General features: G+C 40.2%; 1 protein-coding gene across 23 annotated transcripts in view; it reads left to right on the forward strand.

The window, feature by feature from the left end:
- NEB (nebulin) overlaps positions 1 to 23,355 on the forward strand; it is a 419,697-nt gene that overhangs the window by 330,954 nt on the left and 65,388 nt on the right. For all 23 annotated transcript variants that reach the window (XM_033944892.1, XM_033944897.1, XM_033944903.1 and 20 more), the window contains 8 exons: positions 645 to 752; positions 7,727 to 7,831; positions 10,775 to 10,879; positions 13,694 to 13,798; positions 14,826 to 14,936; positions 18,060 to 18,170; positions 19,379 to 19,489; positions 22,126 to 22,230. In XM_033944892.1, coding sequence (XP_033800783.1) covers positions 645 to 752; positions 7,727 to 7,831; positions 10,775 to 10,879; positions 13,694 to 13,798; positions 14,826 to 14,936; positions 18,060 to 18,170; positions 19,379 to 19,489; positions 22,126 to 22,230 — 861 coding nt within the window. The remainder of the gene's footprint in view (positions 1 to 644; positions 753 to 7,726; positions 7,832 to 10,774; positions 10,880 to 13,693; positions 13,799 to 14,825; positions 14,937 to 18,059; positions 18,171 to 19,378; positions 19,490 to 22,125; positions 22,231 to 23,355) is intronic.

Below are 23,355 nucleotides of genomic sequence, written 5' to 3' on the forward strand. Positions count from 1 at the left end.
AGTCTTATCTATTTACTTTTAGACCAAGTCTTATAAAAAAAAATAAAAAATAAAATTTTTTAATAACCCTCTTGATGCTGTTCTTCCCTAAAAGTTTTTCAAAAAAAATTTTTTTTTCTTTTTTAAACAATTGTAATTTATCCCTGCCTTCCTTATGTGTCACTAATCAATTATGGATAAAATTGTATGTCAATTGTTTCAAAATTGTATGTCAATTGTTTCAAAAGGTTTTATCTGTCCCCCCAAATTATTATTATTGTTATACGCATTGAAAATACTTGATATTGCGTTTACAGCAAAATTTCAATAAACTTGAAACTTGAAACTTGATTTGAAAAACCGTATTGTACTATATGTTTGCCAAAGGGCTTCTGGTATGTTCAATAATGTGAATGTCAAAGTAAATTTTAAAAAGTGTCGCGCCATCAATGGGAATAGTACTGAAAAGGAGTGAAAAAAATTAAACCAGAATTTAAAATATGAGATGAACTGTATTTTTCAACCACTATTTTTGAATTAGCCATGAAAAAAAATACTAAGAGTATTCTTTACATCCAACATTGGAAAAAAAAAATCAGCAGGTGCTCCAAAGTTTGTATAATTTTTGCAAATGACATGATTTGTTTGTCGATCTCTACAATCAGATTCTTTACAAGTTGGAATACAACAGAGCAAAACCGAAGGGCTACACCACTATCCATGATACTCCTTTGTTACTTCACATGCGCGGCGTGAAGGACAAGATAAGTGAGGTAAGCGTTCTCCCTATTAGAGCACTAAGATTGGGATACATAATAAATAATGTCTTTAGTTGCACTTCACAGAATGCTCTTATTCTCTCTAGATTAGATACATTTTTCATAGAGGGGCCCTTTTCCTAATCCGCATTAACCCCTGAGGAAGGAATGGCCTAGCAGTTAAAGCTATAGCCTCAGCACCATGAAGTTGTGGGTTTAACTCTGTGCTGCTTCTTGTGACCCTGAGCAAGTCACTCAATCCTCCTTTGCCCCAGGTATTTCAGCTAGATTGTAAACCCACTGGGACAGACAGAGAAAATGCTTGAGTATCTGATTGTAAACCGTGTAGATAATCTTGATAGGCGATATATAAAAACCTAATAAAGTCTAAGAGGCCCTGGTGGTCTAGAGTGCTTTCGGGGCAGGAGCGATCTTCCTACGCTCCTGCCCCGTGCAGATCGCCATCAGGAAATGGCTGTAGGGAGTTCCCGACGTAGTCTTGAGAGACTACGGGAACTCCCAGCAGCCATTTCCTCATGGCGATCTGCACGGGGCAGGAGCGTGGGAAGATCGCTCCTACCCCGAAAGCACTCTAGACCACCAGGTAATGCCGGGAAGGTGGCAGGGAGGAAAAAAAGATGGATTTTTAAAACATTAAAACTGGGTTTTTTATTTTCCCCCTCCCCAGAAAAAATTGTGATTATATGAAACCGCGAGTACAGGAACCGCGAATGAGGAGGGGGAAGTGTACTTTATTAAAATGAAAGTTAAAAGAAGGGAAGAGAAGGGAAGGATATGACATCAGGGATAGGGTCGCTTCGTAAAAGCGGTTGAGATGATTTTACTGGATTTGAGGAAGGAAGTATTTAGAGATTATGATATGCATCTTGAAACAGGAATGTTTTTTGTTTGGTCTTGAATTTATCAAGATTTTCATGACGAAGTTGAGGTGGCATGGCGTCCCATAAGTAGAAGTGGTTAAGGGAGGTTTCTGGGAAGATCTGGGGTATGGCTTGAGTTAGGCACACTCATTTAGGCCAAAAAAACCCTGGCATAAATGGGAGTGCGCCTAAGATTTCAACACCTACCAGTGCCTAAGACCATGTAGGCACCACTAGGCATGATTCTATAAATGGTACCTAGCGAATAGTTGACAATTGTACTCAGTGGTGCCTATAAGTTAGGCATTGTTTATAGAATCAAGGCCTTAATGTGGGAGAAAAAGCCTTTTGTAAGTTGCATAAGAGCTGTAGTTTGCCTCAGTATGAGCTAATCATGTGCTATTTATTTTGGGAAGAGATGTGTCACGGGCAGGGAATGAGCATGGAAGAGTTATCCAGCTAGCTCACACACATTAGTGCACACTTACTGGATAGTATTTTAATATTTTCTCTCTTCAAATTTTCCTTTTGGAAGTTTAGGGTGAATTTTTGGTATAGAAGTCAGCATTCAGAACACTGCGGCCAAGTTGATCTTCGCAAAACGCAAATTTGACCATGTTTCCCCATTTTTGGCCAAACTCCACTGGCTCCCAGTAATTTTCAAGGTTCATTTTAAATGCATCTGCCTAGCTTTTAAAATCCTACATGGCATCCTCCCTCCCCTAATCCTGCTATCTTGGAACTCCTCGGGTCCTGACAACACCAGGCCCACCCAAAAACTTAAACTATCCTTCCCCTCACTAAAAGGTATCCTCTATGCGGGAAAACTGGGAAAATATCTCTTCTTCAGAATCACAGGGCTTTAGAATAACCTTACTACCCCACTACGGAATCAGGTCTCCTTCCAACTATTCCGTAAGCACCTGAAAACTAGGCTTTTCACAAAAATGTAATGCTCTCCTCCCCCCTATACTCAACCACCAAACCCAATGTGTTATACCGTCCTTTATTAAGCTCTTGTAAACCGTGCCGAGCTCTATAATCATGGAGAAGATGCGGTATATAAACTTAAGGTTTAGTTTAGTTTAATTTATTTAACTGGAGGTTGTTTTCAATTTTGGTGTTAATATTTGGGGTTCCTCCACTTTTTGGAGCTGTGATTTGTGACACTAACTGGATAATGCAGACTTAATGTAGGAGCACTTAGGCCATGATTCTATAAAACACATCTATAGTTAGATGACTAAATCGGACACCTACCCAAACTAGGTGCCTAACTTGCAATAATTGAATGTACCATTAAAAACCATTAAAACCATTAATTAGCAAGTAGGCATCTAACTTGGTAGGCACCTACCACTTCAATGCTTCAACGGGAACAGCATTGGATCTTTGCTTTAAATGCGGCAATAGAATGGGCTGCATTTTTGCGATCCTCCCTTTTTAAGGGCACATTGGCTGTTTGGAGACGTGCCAGTGCCTGATCAGGAAATTGCAGTGTTGGAACGTTTGAAAGAGATTCAGGATCATGGATTGTATTTCTTTCAGGGATCATGTATCCTGAGGTGAGGTGAGAAGGTACATCTTCTGGGGGCTTCTTCAACAATTGAAGTTTTTTTTTTACTGTGAGAGTTTGGGTATGTGACGTCAAAGAGGGAGCAGCTGGTTGAAATACTGCTGTGATGTGGCTGCAGATTTGCTGGGTGTGATTTCTGAGCTGTTGGAGCAGTTTCCCCAGTTTGCTCAGACAGTACTTGGATTATATAGGTTGCTCGCTGTCGCCGCTACCCTTGACAAAGCAGTATGCGAAACAGGGCTGCTGCCAGGCGATTTTTTTGAAGTAGTGATGTATGGACTGCAGCTGGCCTTCTGACGTTAAGCTAAGAATTGAAAGATTTCCAGTATTCATTTTTGCTTTGGGGGGGAATTTTGTGCTCTTGAGAATTTGCCTATGATTCATATTGCACTTTTGGATGAAGAGTTTGGGCACAGACTTCCTAAATGGAGTTTTTTTTGACGTATGATTGTAGCAGCTCCTTTAACGGCATATTATTGTCATATGATATACTGTCAAAAGAGGAGCCTGGTTTCTGAGGTCTTTTTTTCCCAACTGTATTTGATGTGGTGCTGTCTCTTGAAATGTGGCAGATGTTCCCGGGCAATTCTCTCACTATATAGTTTATATTTTTTGAGTTTCTTCTCTCTTATGTAGTGTGTTCATTTTTTTTTTTTAATTCTTTATTCGTTTTTAATTCAAATACAAAGTGCAAACATATGAACAACCAAGTAATATCTCAACCTGTACTCTATTCCAACAAATAATATACAGTTATTAAATCTCTCCTCCCCTCATGGATGTGTAAAACAATCTTTCATAAATCAAAGGGAAATAGTAATATTTCATAACTTACAATATTTTGTTAATGGGCCCCAAATTTCCTTAAATTTACTATGGTGTCCCCTCTGTATAGAATAAATGTTTTCAAACTTATAAATTTGACATATGGACTCCCACCAAAAACTGATGAGAAGCAATTTATTCTGATTTGCATTTAGGTTTCTTGGTTAATAATATCGTTCCAAATAATATTATATCATATGATAGTGATAAAGGAACTTCCAATATCGTAATAATTTGACCCCAAATGGATTTCCAGAAGTTGAGTATCAAAGGGCAATAATAAAGCAAATGATCCAACATCCCTATATCAAGTTGACAATGCCAGCATCTATTAGATTTAGAACTATCCAACCTTTGCAAACTAACCGGGATCCAAAAAGATCTATGCAATAAGAAAAACCAAGTCTGTCTCATAGATGCTAATGCTTACTTTTTTTTATGGTAGCTAAATAAACTAGAACCATTTACAAAGTCTAGTTTAAGAACATTATTTTAATCTAATAATCGTAGTCTTACCTTGATCATCTAACCCCCTATTTTACAAAGGTGCTTTAGACGTTTTAGAGCTCGCTAAATATATGCGCGCGCTAACCGCTAACACGTCCATAGACTAACATGCACGCATTAGCGTTTAGCACGTGATAATATTTAGCGCATGCTAAAACACTTAGCACGCTTTTGTAAAAGGACCCCTAAATGTACCCCTTCCTTTACTAACGCCTAGCGTGGGTTTTAGCGCCGGCAGCGGCAGTAACTGCTCTGATGCTCCTAGGAATTCTATGTGCGTCGGAGCAGTTACCGCTGCTGCCGGCGCCAAAACCCGCGCTACGCTTTAGTAAAGGAGGGGGGCTAGTTTTATGTCTCAGAGACTCAGTACCTTTCCCTGTTGACTCACAGAGAAATTTTGTAATTTTATAATTGGCGTCTTCACTTGTGCAGACAATACATGTATTTTCAAGGAAAGCTGTATTTTCCCTTTGCACATCACCCCACTAAAATGAAATGTATGCCATATTTTGGAAAATCCTAAAGTATGCATATAAACCCAAACCCTTCCAGAACTGTCTTCGTGGAAATTCCTCACCAGCGGTAAAAGTTTGTGTGAAATGGCATTCTGCACCTCTTTACCTATATATATATATATATATACACACAGTAATTTTATAACAAGACATTTCCAATATTAAGACTTGTTCTATGTACAAAAATGTCTGAAAATGCTTCCACATACTTTCAATTTCACAAACCCTTTCCCTAGTTATTAACATAACTTTTACTGCTAAATGTTTTTGTTTCTTTTTAAAATGTCACTCCTTGAAGCAACAAATCCATCACTGAGTCACCATGGATTTCAGACTTAAAATAGCCAAATTCATATTTACAAACATAATCTATTTAGGAGAATCATATTTTCTACAATGTCCTGCACCCAAATATGATTCCTTAAAAGACTCCAAAATTAAGAGGCCTTTTTTCTAGTGCACGAGAACATACTATCACAGAAATGCGTTAAAACATTTTACCGTGTTTTAGAGGGGAATTCATCAAGGTTTGGATTCAAGAACTTGCGGGATCTCAGTTTCATAGGTTGCTGAATCCCATTTTAAAAGAATGATACTACATGTAAGCCATTTGTCACGCAGTATTATTTCCACGTCAGAAGAACAGGGTCCCCCTCACAGCACAAATTGTCTCATAACTCAAGACCCCTAGCGGTAGTCACACAATTTTACTGAAGGGACTGGACTGTCAGGAGTGACTGGGCCTCGGGCCTGCCTGAAGGCACCCACCCACTCCCGGACAACCAGTAGAACATAAGAACATAAGAAGTTGCCTCCGCTGGGGCAGACCAGAGGTCCATCTCGCCCAGCGGTCCGCTCCCGCGGCGGCCCATCAGGCCCACTGCCTGAACAGTAGTCTCTGACTAATTTTATAAATTATCTCTAATCCTATCCCTATAACCTTACCTCTACTCTTATCTGTACCCCTCTATCCCTTTGTCCTCCAGGTACCTGTCCAGACCTTCTTTGAAGCCCTGTAGCGTACTTCTGTTTATCACATCCTCCGGTAGCGCGTTCCATGTATCCACCACCCTCTGGGTGAAAAAGAATTTCCTGGCGTTTGTTCTAAACCTCTCCCCTTTCAATTTCTCTGAGTGTCCCCTTGTACTTGTGGTTCCCCATAGTTTGAAAAATCTGTCCCTATCCACTTTTTCTATGCCCTTCATGATCTTGAAGGTTTCTATCACGTCTCCTCTAAGTCGTCGCTTTTCCAGCGAGAAAAGCCCCAGCTTTTTCAGTCTGACAGTATATGAGATGTCCCTCAAAGATAGCTCCTGGGGGGTGGGGGGGGGGGAGAGGGCAGGAGGTTTCAGCTAGGGGGAGGTCTTGTGCTGGGGAGGTCTTCCAGCCTGGGTGTAATGGGGCACAGCTTTGCAGCCTAATTCTCCAGGGCTATGAAATCTCCAGCAAAAAGCTGGGGTGGTTTTGGGGCCTAAAACAACTTGCAATGTCATAGCAGGGTAGTAATGAGGTGCAAAAGATACATTTGCAGGTTTTGTATCTCATTACTGCTTAACCCACGGCAACTTAAATATTATCACAGTAATTTTAGTCGGGCAGTGTTGGGAGCATTTAAGTCCTGTTAAGGGCCAAATACCGCAATTTAAAGCCCTCACACTGCTTGATGAATTTCTCCTTACTGTGCACATGCTAACTAGCGTAGTAGTGATTTTATTTTAAATATTTTTGGTGGTGGTGTGTTATGAGTGGAGAGTAGACATTCCTGTTTTATCCTGCTAGCACATTCTGAGTAGCACATGCTAAGTGGATAATGCAGGGTTAGCGCCTCCTATAGGAGATGGTAAGAGCTTTCACATTAACTTTACGCAAATGTCATGCACTAATGTATTTCATTATTTATTTACGTGGCTTAATGTACCTTGAAAAGCCATGAGTGGCTTCTAGGTAGTTAACAAACTCAACAACAACAAAAAATAACATTAATACATAATACTAGTATGTTTAAGTTGTATTTTAACCATGATGTATAATTCTGCCCATAGAAATGTATATACGATTATATTTATCTACTGTTGTGAACCGCCGAGAACTACCGTAATGGCAGGGCAGTATACAAGAAATAAAATTATTATTATTATTATTATTAATCTTCAATAAAATTTTTAAATAAACCCCCCTACAAGTGCTGCCTTAAATCTGGTCTTGGTGTGCAGAAAAGTCCAAAGGTTAAAACATTTTAAGCTCAGATTTTGCAACACTTTAGTGAAAGGCCTCCTAAAGCACTGTATGCCCTACTGAGGTTGTATAGCAGGGCTGCCCAAGTCCGGTCCTCCAGATCTACTGGCAGGCCAGGTTTTCTGGATATTCACAATGAATATGCATGAGAGAGATTTGCCTGCACTGCCTTCTTGGTATGCAAGTCTCCCTCATCCATGTTCATTGTGGATATCCAGAAAACCTGGCCTGCCAATAGATCTTGAGGACTGGACTTGGGCAGCCCTGTTGTAAAGCATTGCTTTCCTGTTCTATAAACGAAGAAATAGCAAGTTAACTTGTTGTGCCAGTTAAGACACTGCACACGCCTTAAAACTGAAAGGTCGGTCTATTCTCAACTATTAACCTCTCTTCTTGGTTTTCTCCTGAAACCCATCTAAGAAATAGTCTGAATGTGATTTCTTTCTACAGCTGAAATACAAAGAACTGTATGTGAGGAGCAAAGGTCAGTGCAACCTTGTACCAGATGCTGTCGAGATAAAGGCTGCCAAGAAGGCCTACAAATTCATCAGCAACGTAAGCTTCCTTCTTAATCATATCATTGCATGCCTCCTCCTGTTCCCTCGTTTGGAAGTCCTCTCTGAAATTAGATATTTCTTGTGTGAAGCATGTTATAGTCGATAGCTGGCTATTATTATTTATGAACTTTGAAGCAATATATACAAGCAGAAAACATGTATTTAAGGCAACTCAGAACATATCAAATACTACAGAAGAAAAAGAAGTGAAACAACACTGGCGCTGCCCTAAATGCATGGAGAATGCCTCTTACGCCCAGCTTTCAGCCCAGAGCCTCCGTTTGCATCCAGCTCCCAGCCCACGACTTCTTCTGGAGTCCCATGCACGGGAGAACGGTCCACCTCTCTTCGTTCTTCCATCTCAGAGCGGGCTGGCGAAGCTGCAGCGTTTGGTTCCAGCCTTTCGGGAGCAGGGAAATTGAAACAGATGAGTCGCTTTTGTGGTACCACCCCAGGCTGGCTTGGCTTGATTGCGGATATGAAACTAGTAGCTGACTGAGAATGAGGGTAGTGAGAAAAGACAAGCGCCCCACCATATAGGGAGGGGCAGTGGTGACAAAAGGGCCGAGGCTGTTGCCCGGGGAGGGAAAGGGCAAAAGGGGTGGGGAGGGGGGTGGGAAAATGGGGGCAGGGGGATACAGGCACAGGGGGCCAATTAGGGACAGGGAATTAGGCGCAAAGGGCGGGGCGAGTGAGGGTGAGGCGACCCGAACTGAGGCGGAAGTTACAGTTTGGCCTTGCCATGGGAGCATTGCGGCATTTCCCTTCCTCCCGCCCCAAGGGAAAACCAGTCGCAGCCATATATGCAACAGCGGCGGAAATATCATAGCGGAGTCATAGACACAGCATACAGATAAGAAAGAACACTGCGTAACATTTGTTGATAGCAAAAGAAGTGGCAACATATAGTCTTGCAGAAGCAAGTGAGTTAATCACTCAGAGGCTTGTCTCCCTGCTTGGAAGTTGAGGCCGTGTGGCAGGACTTCAACAACCGACAGGTGAATGGCCCTTCCTTGAACGGAATAGGGAGAAAGCGGGGGCAGCTTGAACGGCTCTCCTACAAGAACGACAGTAGCCCAGCCAGATATGCTGGGCAATCCACGGATGAGTCGATGGTTATAAGAACTGAGATGCAGTGATATGATGCTGTGCTATGGTATATAAAATGTTCATTGCGAATAACTATGATGGTATGCATTGGCATCGGAAATGTTCATGGTTAACGTTTTGGTATGTTGGTATTTGCTGTATGCAGATATTTGTAGTAGGGCATTTACGGCTGCGGCCATTAATAAATCCACATTTTGTCGAAGAGCAATGAGTCTTTGTGGTATTTGCAGATGTAATAAGAGGTTGGGTGGGGGGCAACATGTGCCAGGTGCCAATTTTGCAACTGGGGTTTATTTTTATTTTATTTTTGCTTTATTTTTGTTGGGCTGGTTTAATTTTGCTATTTTTTTTCCTGCTTTTATTTTCTGGATTTTTCTTTGGGGTTCTTTGATATTGAAGGTTTCCCTTCTGTTGTGTATTTTACGCACCTATAATATTGAATTTATGATATTATCTTTTTCCCCAATCCTTCTCTTTATATAGGTAATTGTAAGTAATTATTCCATAGGTACTATAGTTAGATTGTGAACCTGTTGGGACAGAGAAAGAAATTCAAAGTACCTGATTAGATTTGTGGCCATTCCTTAAGTCAATTTAATTGTTTTGTAAACTGCTTTGAATCCTTTGGGAGATTTAGCGGTATATAAGACACCACATTAAATTAAATTAAAAGAGGGAAATAATGTACTCTTACATCAGACCACCATAAAGGGAGGGCTGACTCTTATCTTAAATTATTGTATCTTGCATATATTTTGAATGTTGTTTAGTTAAGTATATTTTAGGAATTCTATGAGTGTCGGAGCTATTACTACCATGGCCGGCACTAAAAACCAGGCTACGGTTTTGTAAAAGGGAGGTTAGTGCAGTATTTTAGTTTAAGATAAATACATTGCAATGCAATTAATAATACTCAATCTCATGAATAGCCTGCACTCTTCCTTTCAGAAGGCTTTCTCTATCTGTGTCTGGAAAAATGCTTAATAAGAGGACAATATGCAAAGGAATTTCTGTGGGTCAATGGGCGTTAACCTAGGAGCATGCCTTCACCCTTTGTGGGAGAAATTACCTATGCTATACACAGCTTGGATAGTTCTCTCTGTGGAAGATAATTTTCAAAGGAAATATTTCTATGGGGAACTCCCTTGAAAACTCCATGTAGCCTAATATGAGGGGACTTTTCCTGTTAGAAAACTGGATGGTATGGGTGGTGAGTGGCCAAGGTAAGCCACTAAAGTCACTGATAGGAAGCTCTGGAAAGAGGGGGCATAGGATGAAGGTGAAAGGGGACATATTCAGGAGTATCTGAAGAAATCCTTATTCATGGAAAGGATGGTGAATTTATGGACTAGTCTCCTAGTGATGATGGTGGAGACAAAGTCTGTATGTGAATTCAAGAAGCTTGGAACATAAGATATTTAAGGGAGAGGAAGGGATTATAGACAGCATGGATGGGCAGACCAAATGAGCCATATGGTCTATATCTGCCTTCATGTTTCCATGTCTCTTTGTGGCCAAAGACTACTATAGGTCTTCGTCAACTTGACTGCTATGAGCTCATTACCTGTTTTGGTTTAAATTTAGAGTTCATATCTGTGAGCTTTGAGCACTACGCAGTGCAGCCATTGAGGTGTCTGTTCTTACAGGGTGGTCTTAAAGAGGGGAATGGTCAGATGCCTCAGATGCCCTAACTTTTGGCACCAATACTGAATCCAGCCGTTATTACGTTGGATCTAGAAAGAGAGTGAAGCCCTCCCATGCTGAAACTGGCATAATTTAGAATAATCTGGCACAATCTAGCACTAAAATAAACTTTCTTTTGCTCCTACAGCTGGACTACAAGACGAAATATGAGGCAACTAAGGCCCATTGGATATGGACGGCAGACAGGCCTGATTTTGTCCACAATGCCAAGACGTCTCTGCAACAAAGTGATGTAAGGAAGATTAAAAGAGGTTGTGACAGTGATACTCTTTATAGATTAAACAGGGAAAAGAAATCCTTAGAAACCTTGACTGCAATACGTTTATTTATATTTATATATACAGGCAGTCCCCAAGTTACAGACGCTCGACTTAAGTATGACTCGTACTTAAGAACATGGGTGTGGCTTAATTTGATTTCACTGAGCAGTATTTCCAGTGGCATAGACTCCTGCACTTCTCTTGCAACAGATTAAGAACAGTGTGGGGAAGTGCATGCTATACCTTAGAGCAGGGGTGTCCAAAGTCGGTCCTCGAGGGCCGCAATCCAGTCGGGTTTTCAGGATTTCCCCAATGAATATGCATGAGATCTATTAGCATACAATGAAAGCAGTGCATGCAAATAGACCTCATGTATATTCATTGGGGAAATCCAGAAAATCCGACTGGACTGCGGCCCTCGAGGACCGACATTGGACACCCCTGCCTTAGAGAGTATACTAGGCAAAATATCTATAATATTTATCTGCTTTTGAGAGAATATTCAACGCTTTGATTATATTCATGTGATGTGATCTGGAGGGTACCTTAGAGGGAACACTGTCTTTTTGTCAGCTGGGAGTAGAGGTAAGTAGCAGGAACCTTAAAATCTACAAGCTCTGAGTTACATACAAACTTGACTTAAGAACAGCTTTAAAAATGTAACTCGTTTGTAACCTGGGGACTGTCTGTCTATATCTATATATCTATATAAATATTTGCTTCTGCTATGTTAAATGTTTAAAATGTATGGATAGTTTTCTTAGAGTACCACCACTAGCAAGTTCAGCTGGAACTAACACAACTCCAGTGTTATTTCCTGAGGAGATGTTAGTAATTAAAGAGGCTGAGGACTCTTCACAATAAATCACTTCCATCGCTATGAAGCTAAGTAAAATGGTGTGCTGCTGTGTTGTGTTTATCAGAAACACATGTGGCATTAAATGGATCATAAATCAGGAAAGAATGAGTGTAGGGAAAGAGAATTTTTAAAACAAAGAGTTTACGCCTTTAATAAAGTTTCAAGTTTATTATTACTTGATAAACCATCTATCATAGATATTTAAATGGTTTAGAATGAAATAATAGTAAAAAGGATTAAAAAAAAATAATAACCAGCTCTATTAAAACTATGGGGATATCATAGACTCAACATAACTAACATGAAGCCAGGAGGAAAAGGGGGAAAGGGTTCCATAGTTCCATCGTAATAAAAAAAAATTAGAAAGGCAAAGGGAGGGGAAGACACAAAAGGATGGGAATAGATTGTGATTTGAAAAGCACAAAAATGTAATAAATATAAGAACCCTAACACAAAAGGGGTCCTAAGAATTAAAAGAAGACAGAAAACAGGAATCAGGAAATAGGCAAATTGGTGTAGTAGTGCTGCTATAAAATTACATATTTATTTTGATTTATTTATTAGAATTTATTTACAGTCATTTTGAAGAAATTCACTCAATGCTGTATACAGCAAGAATAAGGGCTCCTTTTACTAAGGTACGCTAGCGGTTTTAGCACACTAAACGCTAACGCCTCCGTAGAGCTTGGGTTAGTATTTTTCGTTTAGGGCGTGGTTAGCACACGCTAATCTTTAGCGTGCGCTAAAAACGCTAGCGCACGGTAATCAAAGGAGCCCTAAGTCAAACATAGGCAATAGACCATTACAGCAGTAAAAATATTCAAATAACAATACAAAGTATGGTATATGTAATATGAGGGCCCTTTTACTGAAGACGTTATTCCATAACATGTGCTTAATGCATGACGAAAAGTGCACCACAAAATGCATTAACATAGTAACATAGTAGATGACGGCAGATAAAGACCCGAATGGTCCATCCAGTCTGCCCAACCTGATTCAATTTAAATTTTTTAATTTTTTCTTCTTAGCTATTTCTGGGCAAGAATCCAAAGCTTTACCCTGTACTGTGCTTGGGTTCCAACTGCCGAAATCTCTGTTAAGACTTACTCCAGCCCATCTACACCCTCCCAGCCATTGAAGCCCTCCCCAGCCCATCCTCCACCAAACGGCCATATACAGACACAGACTGTGCAATGTGTTTTGCCTTATTTTGACTGTTAGCATGCGTACAGTCGCATGTTAGCTATTTAAAAAAAATATTATTTGCAGCGGACATGTCATGGATGGGGAATGGACATGGAAGCAATATCCAACTAGCGCAGAGGTAGGGCACTCCGGTCCTTGAGAGCCGTATTCCAGTCGGGTTTTCAGGATTTCCCCAATGAATAGGCATGAGATCTATTTGCATGCACTGCTTTCAATGCATATTCATTGGGGAAATCCTGAAAACCCGACTGGAATACGGCTCTCGAGGACCGGAGTTCCCTACCCCTGAACTAACGTGTTCTAATTAACGCATTCTAACGGGATAACATGGGAACTTGGAGCACCTCCTAAATAACAGGTGGCGAATGCTCCTGCATTAAAGGCCTCTTTTATCAAGCCGCGGTAGCCAGTGCCACGTAGCAAATGCACCGAAGCCCATTCAATCCCTAAGGACTTCAGTACATTTACCACGTGGGCCGCACTATTCAGCTTGAAAAAGAGGCCCTAATTTTTTTGCACAACCTAGAAAAAAAAGAAAAAGCTTTGAAAATAGGCTGTAGTAAATCTGCCTGGATTTCAACGCCTCTTAGTAAATGGCCCCATAATTTACTACAGCAAATCACGCAGTGAGGTCACATAATAAGGTCATTCGTCAATCATTTCCATTTTTTTATGAACTGTATCGATTCATGGGTAAATTTTTTCTCCTCTCTTGCAGTACGAGTATAAGCTGGACAGAGAGTTCCTCAAGGGATGCAAGCTCTCTGTCACCGATGATAAGAACACTGTATTGGCGCTAAAGAATGCAGAAATGAATAGTGATGTGAGTGTTTTGCAGTAGACAGGGGGATGTTATAAGAGAAGCATTTACAGACCCTGGGGAAGAAGGATTCCCATCATTGTACAGTAATGATGCTTACTGACTGAATAAGAATAGCGCATATCTCAAAATAGTGCACAATTTTGTGTGTAAATTTGTGTGCCATTTATAGAATCTAGAGGTACATAAGAACATAAGAGCTGCCCATACTGGGACAGACCACAGGTCCATCAAGCCCAGTATCCTGTTTCCAAAAGTGGCCAACCCAGGTCCCAAGTACCTAGCTAGATCCCAAGTAGTAAACCAGATTTTATGCTGCTTATCCTAGAAATAAGCAGTGGATTTTCCCGAGCCATCTCAATAATGGCCTATGGACGTCTCTTTTTAGGGAATTATCCAAGCCTTTTGTAAACCCCGATAAGCTAACTGATTTCACCACATTCTCCGGCAATGTATTCCAGAGTTTAATTACACGTTTTGTGAAGAAATATTTTCTCAGGTTTGTTTCTCAGGTTTAAATCTACTACTTAGTATCTTCATCACATGCCCCCTAGTCCTAGTATTTTGGGAAAGAGAGAACAAGCATTTCACATCTACCCTTTCCACTCCATTCAGTATTTTATAGACCTCTACCATATCACACCTGAGCCGTCTCTTCTCCAAGCTGAAGAGCCTAGCTGCTTTTGCCTCTCCTCAAGGAAGTCATCCCAAACTTTTTATCATTTTCGTCCCTCTTCTCTGTACCTTTTCTAAATCCACTCATCGGTATTCTATAAGAGGTCATGTACACATTAAAAATGACTAGAATACCAGCATGTACACACTGTCCTGCCACTTAAAGTAGGCGGTGCTTTTAGAATTATCCCATTACTGGGTAAATAAAACCAATATGCTCTGAGCTTTTTCATTAGAAACCAAGAGAAATGGAAAACAATGCTGGGTAAATTTCATATGTAAAGAAGGCTGTATGAATATTATAGATGAGGACTTAACAAGTTTATTTAACCCATTACCCCAAATTCTTTTCTAGGTGAAATACAAAGAACGGTATGAGAAGGGAACCTATCGGGGAGCCTTTGAGGCTGTTCCAGACACACCTCAGATAATCCATGCTAAATCTGCCAGCTCTCTTGCATCAGAGGTAATAGAATAATACTGTAATATTTGACGGAAGGTGGGTGTTTGCAAAATATTGTAATCAAATGCAAAAAGTTTCTGTGTACTATGGTATATAAATACTAGTAGGCGCCTATATCAGGGTGCCTATCGATATAGGCACCTAACTTAATTTTTTTTAATCGACTTAATTGGTGCTGATAATTGAAAGCGCCATTAAAAAACAATTTTAAAAAATTAATTAGTGGTAGGCGCCTACCATTTCGTGGTAGGCATCTATACCCAGGGCAGGATTAATTCGTCAAGGGCCTCTAGGCATGCAAGTACACTGGGCCCCCTGCTCCGCCCCACGCCACCATGCGCCCAGGTGGAAACAGGAAGTTGCGTCAGAGGGAAGCTTTGGGCAAGCAGTGCCGCTTGCACAATTACAGTTCCCATTGCCTTTCTTTCCCGCGTTGCTTGCTTGTCTTACTTTCCGTCGATGAGGGGGCTGCGTTGCCGATTGGGAGGGGCCCGCGTTGCCAATCGATGCTGGAGGGGCCCATTGCCATTTGGAAAAAACAATATTGATGCCCTCCTTCATCGGGCCCCGTGACCATTTCGGGCCCTAGGCACGTGCCTACTTGGCCTATTGGTTAATCCTGCCCTGTCTTTACTAGCGCCTACATGAAAAGTGGGTGTGCTTAGGGGGCAGAGTTTGGATGTGGATTGACTTAGATGCTGGTATATTAGGCCAACAAAACCCTGGCTTAATATACCGGCACATAACAAGCTGAAAATATGATCCCCTGAACCAGTGAAAGATTAATACTTTTCTATTGAGAGGAAAAAGGTCTCAGTAACCCTGCAAACAATCCTCAAGGGATAAAATAAGTCTGCATGAACTGGGATTCCGGTTTCTTTCATAGACCTAAAAAAACCTCTCGATTCAACCACAATGTGACTCATAATAATTCTTCCATTAGTAGTTTTAAACAAACTCTTCCTTAATATTGAACAAATATCTTTTTAAATTTTTACAATTTTTTTAAATATTCATATTTTTAATGATCAGTGCAAAATAGCAACAAGTCAAAGTGGGACTTATCTTAATCAGCACCTGACGGCATTAGTCATTCAAAGGGCAAAATGACGGTTCAATCAATCCCCATCCCCGACAGGACCCGTTTTGCCTACCATCGAGGCCTTGTCAAAGGTCTATAATACTTGAATGGGATATAGTTAGTGAACGAGCACCTATACAATGCCATATTGCAAACTTCTTCAGACAGAACCTGTTCTAATGTACATGGTAAAATGGACCTTCTTGTGCCAATGAGGTTGAGCATGAACATCCATTTTAGAAAAACAGATGTCTAAATTTTAATGGGGCAATACAGGAACATGCAATGTCTGTGTTATGAAATGACAACATTGACATTTATGTGCTGGAACATAAACCGTTATGTCAGCCATTTTAGAAATCAAGTTTATCAAGTTTTATCAAGTTTATTAGACATTATTTCTCCCAGAACTGTCACAGAACCCAGTATCCCTTGCCAGTTTCACTTTTGGAGGGGACATCAACCACTGGAGGATGAAGGAAGTGACTTTCCATATCCTCCAGTGGAGTGGAGTTCTTTTCTGAAACCTGGATGTGTGGGGGTAATAGGTCTAAAGCCCAACGTCAATTTTGGGGGGCATAGATGTTCATTCTCCTTCTGAAATAGGTAGTAAAACATCTATTTTTTGGGTCTGCCCTAGCCCACCCAAAATATGCCCAGACCACATCCCCATTTGAACATTTCAGGTTTAGAAGTCTATTTCCTGACTTTGTAAAATGTGAATTTAGACATCCATGCATTATAGACATCTAAGTGCTGGTCTACGGAAGTACAAAAACGTAAATGGCATACAAAAGCAAGCACCATAATGTCAGCATAATACAAATAAAACATCATAATAGGGAGCACTGGAGAATATTCATAAAACAGAAATATAACATACAATATAAATTAGATTTCTTTAAAGATGGCAGATTGGACATGTGTAGTTAGGACAAGATGGGTAAGAAAAAGATATTGGGCCAGATAAAATTGGGTTGTACTCACTAGATTAATAGCAAGTTTCAAGTTTTGTTAAAATTTGATAAAAACATTTATAAGAAATTTCTAAGCGATTTACAATGTAAAAAATAGGCATCTTAAAACATATAGATGACAGACAATACCCAAAGTCAAACATATTGAGGAGGATAAAAAGGAAGAACTACAATTTTCTAGAAAAGCACATAAATAGGGAAGAACATCAGGGAAGGGATTAAGAGCTGTCAAAAATGTATTTGTTTTTAGCAGGACAAACCGTATGCACTCTCCCACTTGGTTTTCATTTCCACCTCCTGCCCTACCTATTGTCCTTTTTAAAAAAAAAAAAAAAATTATTTATTGATTTTCCAAATATTAACAGTGCAATACACAAGAATATAAACATATAATAAATCAAGAAAAGCACATTCATCTTACAGACATACATGAGCAACCATTTAATCCCACCCACCCAATGACTAATCAATAAAAACACAAATATATAGATTCTTTCAATAATCTTTCCCTATTTAAAATAGTAATGTAAACCCACCCACCTCCCACCCACCCTGGATGCATATACTCAAAGGGCTAAGATTAAGATAGAAATAGCCCCCTCCCCCACCCTCTCACCCTTTCCTGGATATGTGTGGAAATATACAAAAATTAAAGACAAAAAATGAAATAATGAAATAATAAAAGATGTCAATGGGCCCCAAACCAGTTCAAATAAATTACTATGCCAAAAATATGTCAGCATTCATTTTTTCATACCTATAGCTGGAGCATAAATTCGCCCACCTAAAAGGAAAATTGAGGCGATCATAATTTTTCCAATTACGAGTTACCTACTGTCCTTTATGTGTCCCACCCACTCTGCCATTTCTCTCTCTACATTTGCCCGTACCCATTTCACTAGGAAAGCTCCGGCACAATGAGGCTTCAACTTTGGCATTTCTAAATGTGGGAACAAAGGGGCAAAAAATGGCATAATTAATGTCTTACATGTTTAGTTAATGGATTTGTACAGGGAACTGAGGGCTCTGGCATATTGCTTCCTAAAATGAATTTTATATTTCCAACAGACTAAATACAAGAAGGAGGGTAAAAAGCTGCTTCCGTTTCCTTCTTTCACCACCCTACCAGAAACCCAGCAAACAGCACATGTCAAAGAGGTGACCAAGATACTTAGTGAGGTAAATGACTTTAATTTATATACATTATAATACTAGATAACTTATGGTAATATGAACATAATAATTTAAATGATATCATTTAAAAAAAAAAATCTTTATTTTTATTGAAATACAGTTTTTCAGTTTCTTACAAATGAAAAAGAGGAGAGCAGTTTTTGTTACATGTTAATACTACGAGTTATTACAAAATCATTAACTTACAATGTACATTTAGCTATGCTTATTTTTCATTTACACAAGGCTTTCATGTTGCTTCTGCCCGTTTATAAATGTATAAGAAGCCATCATCTACCTCAACCTTGACCAACCCTCCCTTTTACAAAGCAGCGGTAGCGGCTGCCATTCGGCAAACACTAAGGGCTCCTTTTATCAAGCTGCACTAGCGGTTTAGCGTGCATAATAGCGCACGTTAAACCACCGGCCATGCTAGCCGCTAATGCCTGCCTTGAGCAGGCGGTAGTTTTTGGCCAGCTCGGGGTTTAGCCCGTGATTAAAAGTCACGCGCGCTAACCCCGCTAGCGCGGCTTGATAAAAGGAGCCCTAAGACGCTTATTAAATCCCTATGGGCTTTAAAGTGATTACCACAACAGCCGCTACTGAAGGTTAGTAAAAGGATCTAAACTAAACTAAACTAAACTAAACCTTGGGTTTATATACCGCACCATTTCCACGAATGCGGAGCTCGGCACGGTTTACAGGAAGAAAGATGAGAGAGGAACTACAGTGGAGAGATTAAAGAGTTAGGTGTAAAGGGGGAAGGTGAGAGGCCTAATATCTTAAGATTAAGCACCGTTGCCTGTAAAGTCTTTATCCAGATATCTGGAGAATTTGCTGATTCTCATTTAACGTGGCGTAGGAGAAAATTGACTTTGTCCCATAGAGAATGAACACTGTGCATCGCTTGAATTTGTGAAACTTTTTGAACTTCATTCATTTTTCATAAAACCTTTGGCTCCGACTAATTTATGAATGGGCAGCTACCAACATCATTAAAAACGGCTGTGGTGCAACCTCTGCTAAAAAAAAAAAAAAAAAAGAATAACCTTGACCAGAACAAGCTGGAAAGTCACTGGTCAGTATCTAACATCCCATTTCTAGGGAAATGTACAGAAATGTTATCAAAAGCTTTGCCAATCACTAATAAGAAAGAACCATGCCTCCATGTAATTCTTGATTTGTATAACTTTCTGTTTCTTTGCTTTAATTAGAAAAATTATAAGAAGAAGTTTGAGAAGGAGAGAGGAAAGTCTAATTATTCTATTATGATGGAGCCACCAGAAGTGAAACATGCCATGGATGTCGCAAAGTGCCAGAGTAATGTAAGCATCCTTTTTGCCTTAGCATTACTTCAGCAAATGTCTAAAGCTTACACGTAGGGCCTGATTCTATAAATGGTTCCTAACAGAGAAGGTGCCTACGAAAATAATACCTACCATATGTCATTCATAGTTAGGTACTGTGGGTCTGATTCTCAAAACGGTATCCCGATTGTAGACGGTGGTCGGTGTCCTACCGCTGTCTAATCGGGACTCACATTTTTAAAAAAATCAATGCAGTGAATAATGTCTACAATGTATGTAAACTAAACTAAACTTTAAATTTATATAACGCATACTCTCCATAAAGATAGAGCTCGGCACGGTTACAGGAACTTAATATAAGGAAGGAAAGACATAATAAGAATTAGTGATTATAAAGGGTTGTGAGAATTACATATTTGAGAACAGCCAAGTTTTCAGATGCTTTTGGAATAGTTGGAAGGAGCCCAGATTCCGCAGCAAGGCAGGAAGGTTATTCCAAAGCTCAGTGATTTTGAAAAAAAGAGATTTCCCTAATTGTGCCGCATAGATGATGCCTTTTAACGAGGGGAAAGATAGTTTAAGTTTTTGGGTGGATCTAGTAGTGTCAGGTCTTGAAGAATTCCAAGAAAGTGGAATTAGGGGAGGAAGAGTGCCATGTAGGATCTTGAATGTTAGGCAGGCACATTTAAAGTGAACCCTAGAAATTACTGGAAGCCAGTGAAGTTTTGACAGAAGCGGGGAAACAAGTTCAAATTTACTTTTTGCAAAGATCAACCTAGCTGCAGTGTTCTGGATGCATTGAAGTCTTTGAAGGCTTTTCTTGGTTAGACTTAGATAGATGCTTAAGGCTTATGCTGAAAGAGGTCTTAGGTGTCCATAGGCATGCCTAGGCGCTTCTGTAGGCATGAGTCAGACACCTTAAATGTAAACCTGTAAAATGCTGGCCTAAATTTAACAGATCACTCCTTATTTAATTTTTTACCACATCAGTCATACAAAAAAATCATAGATAAACCTAAATGATACCTAAACACTACCAAAGTGCATACTAAAATATAATTTTCTGCAGCAGGATCTTCAGAAAACCAGCAGAGTAACGTAACTCCTGCCTACATTTAAGGCATCTGTACAAAAAATAGATGTGATGCTGGATGCGGTGCCTAACAGTGATTGACACGTGGAAAGCGCCTGTTTTGCAGGCACCTACTGTAGCAGGCTCTCTTTCTAGAAACACACCTAGCAGTAACTAAATCGAATTAGGCACCAATAGGTTTTCTTGGTCTAAAATACTAGCACCTAACTCAATCTACACCCACCCTCCACCCCCTAACCACACCTACTTTTCTGGTAGGCACTTTGGTGCAGACACCTACATGTAGGGTTACCAGATTTTCCCAAAGGAAAATCCGGACCCATGGCCAGGCTTCCAGGCCAACCCAGTTCCGCCCCACTCCACCTGTGTCATGCCCCATTCTGCCCCCAGCCCCACCCCCAGATGCATCCGTATATGCGTGCTTGTGATGCAATGATGTCACGCACACGCACATGTGCAGTTGACGTCACCACGTTGCATCCGCGGATGCTCCTTCCCGATGCGATTTTGACGGGAAGCTTTTCAAAACCTGGACATGTCCAGGGAAATCCAGACATCTGGCAACCCTACCTATATGGTGCCTACTGAGTTAGGCACCTACCAGAAAATTAAGTTTTTAAATTGTTTATAATTGGTTTGTAATGGTGTTTTCATTTATCAGCCTCAATTAACCCCCCCAAAATTTAAATTAGGCGCCTAACTCGGTAGGTGTTCTGATCTTGGCGCCTACTAATAGGTGCCATTTATAGAATCAGGGTCTTAAAGCTTAATTTTGGGTGGAATGGCTTGGAAGCAGCAGTATTGCCAAAATTATCAATAGATGAAAAACCTTTCAGTTAACTCTTGGAGGTGCTCCCGGCATTGTTTGGAAGATATGCCATGCAGTTAATACAATGAAAAACTGCTGCTATGTCTTAACTATACAGCAGAAGGCATGAAATACACCCCACCTTTTATAAAAAGCATAGTGTGGTTTGTAGCGCCGGCTGTGGCGGTAAAAGCTCTGACACTCATAGAATTCTTATGAGCGTAGGAGATGTTACCGCTGCGGCCGGTGCTAAAAAATGTGCTATGCTTTTGTAAAAGGGGAGGGGCAATTAGCTATACCACTTATGATGGTGTTCACTGGTCTATATTATCTACTAGTGCATTAACGCTTGACATGTCTTAATGACCTCTACATTAACTGTAAGACACAGTCCCTACTCATAAGAACATAAGAATGGCCTTACTGTGTCAGACCAATGGTCCATCAAGCCCAGTAGCCCGTTCTCACGGTGGCCAATCCAGGTCACTAGTACCTGGCCAAAACCCAAGGTGTAGCAATATTCCATGCTTCCGATACAGGGCAAGCAGTGGTTTCCCCCATGTCTTTCTCAATAACTCATTCTCTGCCTCATAAATGACATTTTTAACATTAGCTGTTTAACGCCGAAATTAGCACAAGCTAAAAGCGTACGTTGAATTCCACATGAAACAGCTAACATTGTTTACTAAGTAGACGTCTTCATTAAGGACAGGGCATTTATTATACTTTTGATTTTTTTTTTTCTCTCTCTAGGTTGCTTACAAAAAGGATGCCAGAGATAAACAACATTTTCACACGCCTATAGCAGATCGGCCTGATATACAGAAAGCAACCCAAGTTGCCAAGTTATCTAGTGAGGTGAGAATTTATATATATCTGTGGGTCAATATTCAATAGTGGCAGAGGCTTGATTTTGATTTTTTTTCTTTTTTTTTAAACTTCATTTTTTTAAAGTGAAGAAATTATGGGTTCATTTTACAAAGCCAAGGTAGAGATTTCTACCGCAGGCCGGCAAGGTAAATGCACCAGTGCTCATAGGAATTCTATGAGAGTCGGAGCATTAACCTTTGTAAAAGCCAGCGAATGTCTTATTTATTGTAAGGTAAGTGAACACCTATTTCAGGCCTATTTTGCCTTACAAAATCTGCAAAAATCACGGATAAAATTTAATGAGGCTTGGGAGCTGTGAAAATGTATGTGCCCATTTTATAAAGAAATCATGTAAAGTAGGACCCCATTTGAGCTCTACTTAAAATCTTCCCCAACTGTATCTATACCAGAGTTGTGTACATGTGTTCTTGCCATTGCACATACTTGTATGTGTTGGGTAATTATATGAAATAGTATTTACACAAATATACCAGCAAATATATGTGGAAAAACCTTTATAAAATTACCCCCTAAGGGCCAGAATCTCTAAGGTACGCCTAACTTACCCCCCTCTTCTTTTATGAAGCCGCAGTAGCATTTTTTTATCGCCAGCCATGGTGGTAAAAATTCCACCGCTCATAGGAATTCTTTGAGCATCAGAGCTTTTACCGTTGCGGCCGGCAATAAAAAACGCTAATGCAGCTTCATAAAAGGAGGCGTTAATTGGCAAAATCCCCTTAATAGGCTGAATAATTGAAAAAAACCCAACAACAATTGGGCAATAGGCACCTACCCAATTCTATGAAAGGTAGGCACCTTTCACATGGCGCTTAGTGGCGCCTAATGCCTAAGTGGGTACTTCTAGGGGCGGAGCATGACTTAGGCAGCACTAAGTGCAATTCTCCAAAAACATAGGTGCCTGAAATGTAGGCCTGTAAAACCCTGGCCTATATTTCCGGCACCTAAGGCCCTCTTTTACAAAGGCACGATAAGCTTTTAAGCGCGGATTTAGCACATGCTAAATCTACACAGGTGCTAACCGCTAACGCGTCCATAGGATAACATGCACATGTTAGCGTTTAGCGCATATGTAGCGTGTGCTGATATGTAGTG

This window comes from Geotrypetes seraphini, chromosome 5, assembly GCF_902459505.1.
Source record: "Geotrypetes seraphini chromosome 5, aGeoSer1.1, whole genome shotgun sequence".
NCBI lineage: Eukaryota > Metazoa > Chordata > Amphibia > Gymnophiona > Dermophiidae > Geotrypetes > Geotrypetes seraphini.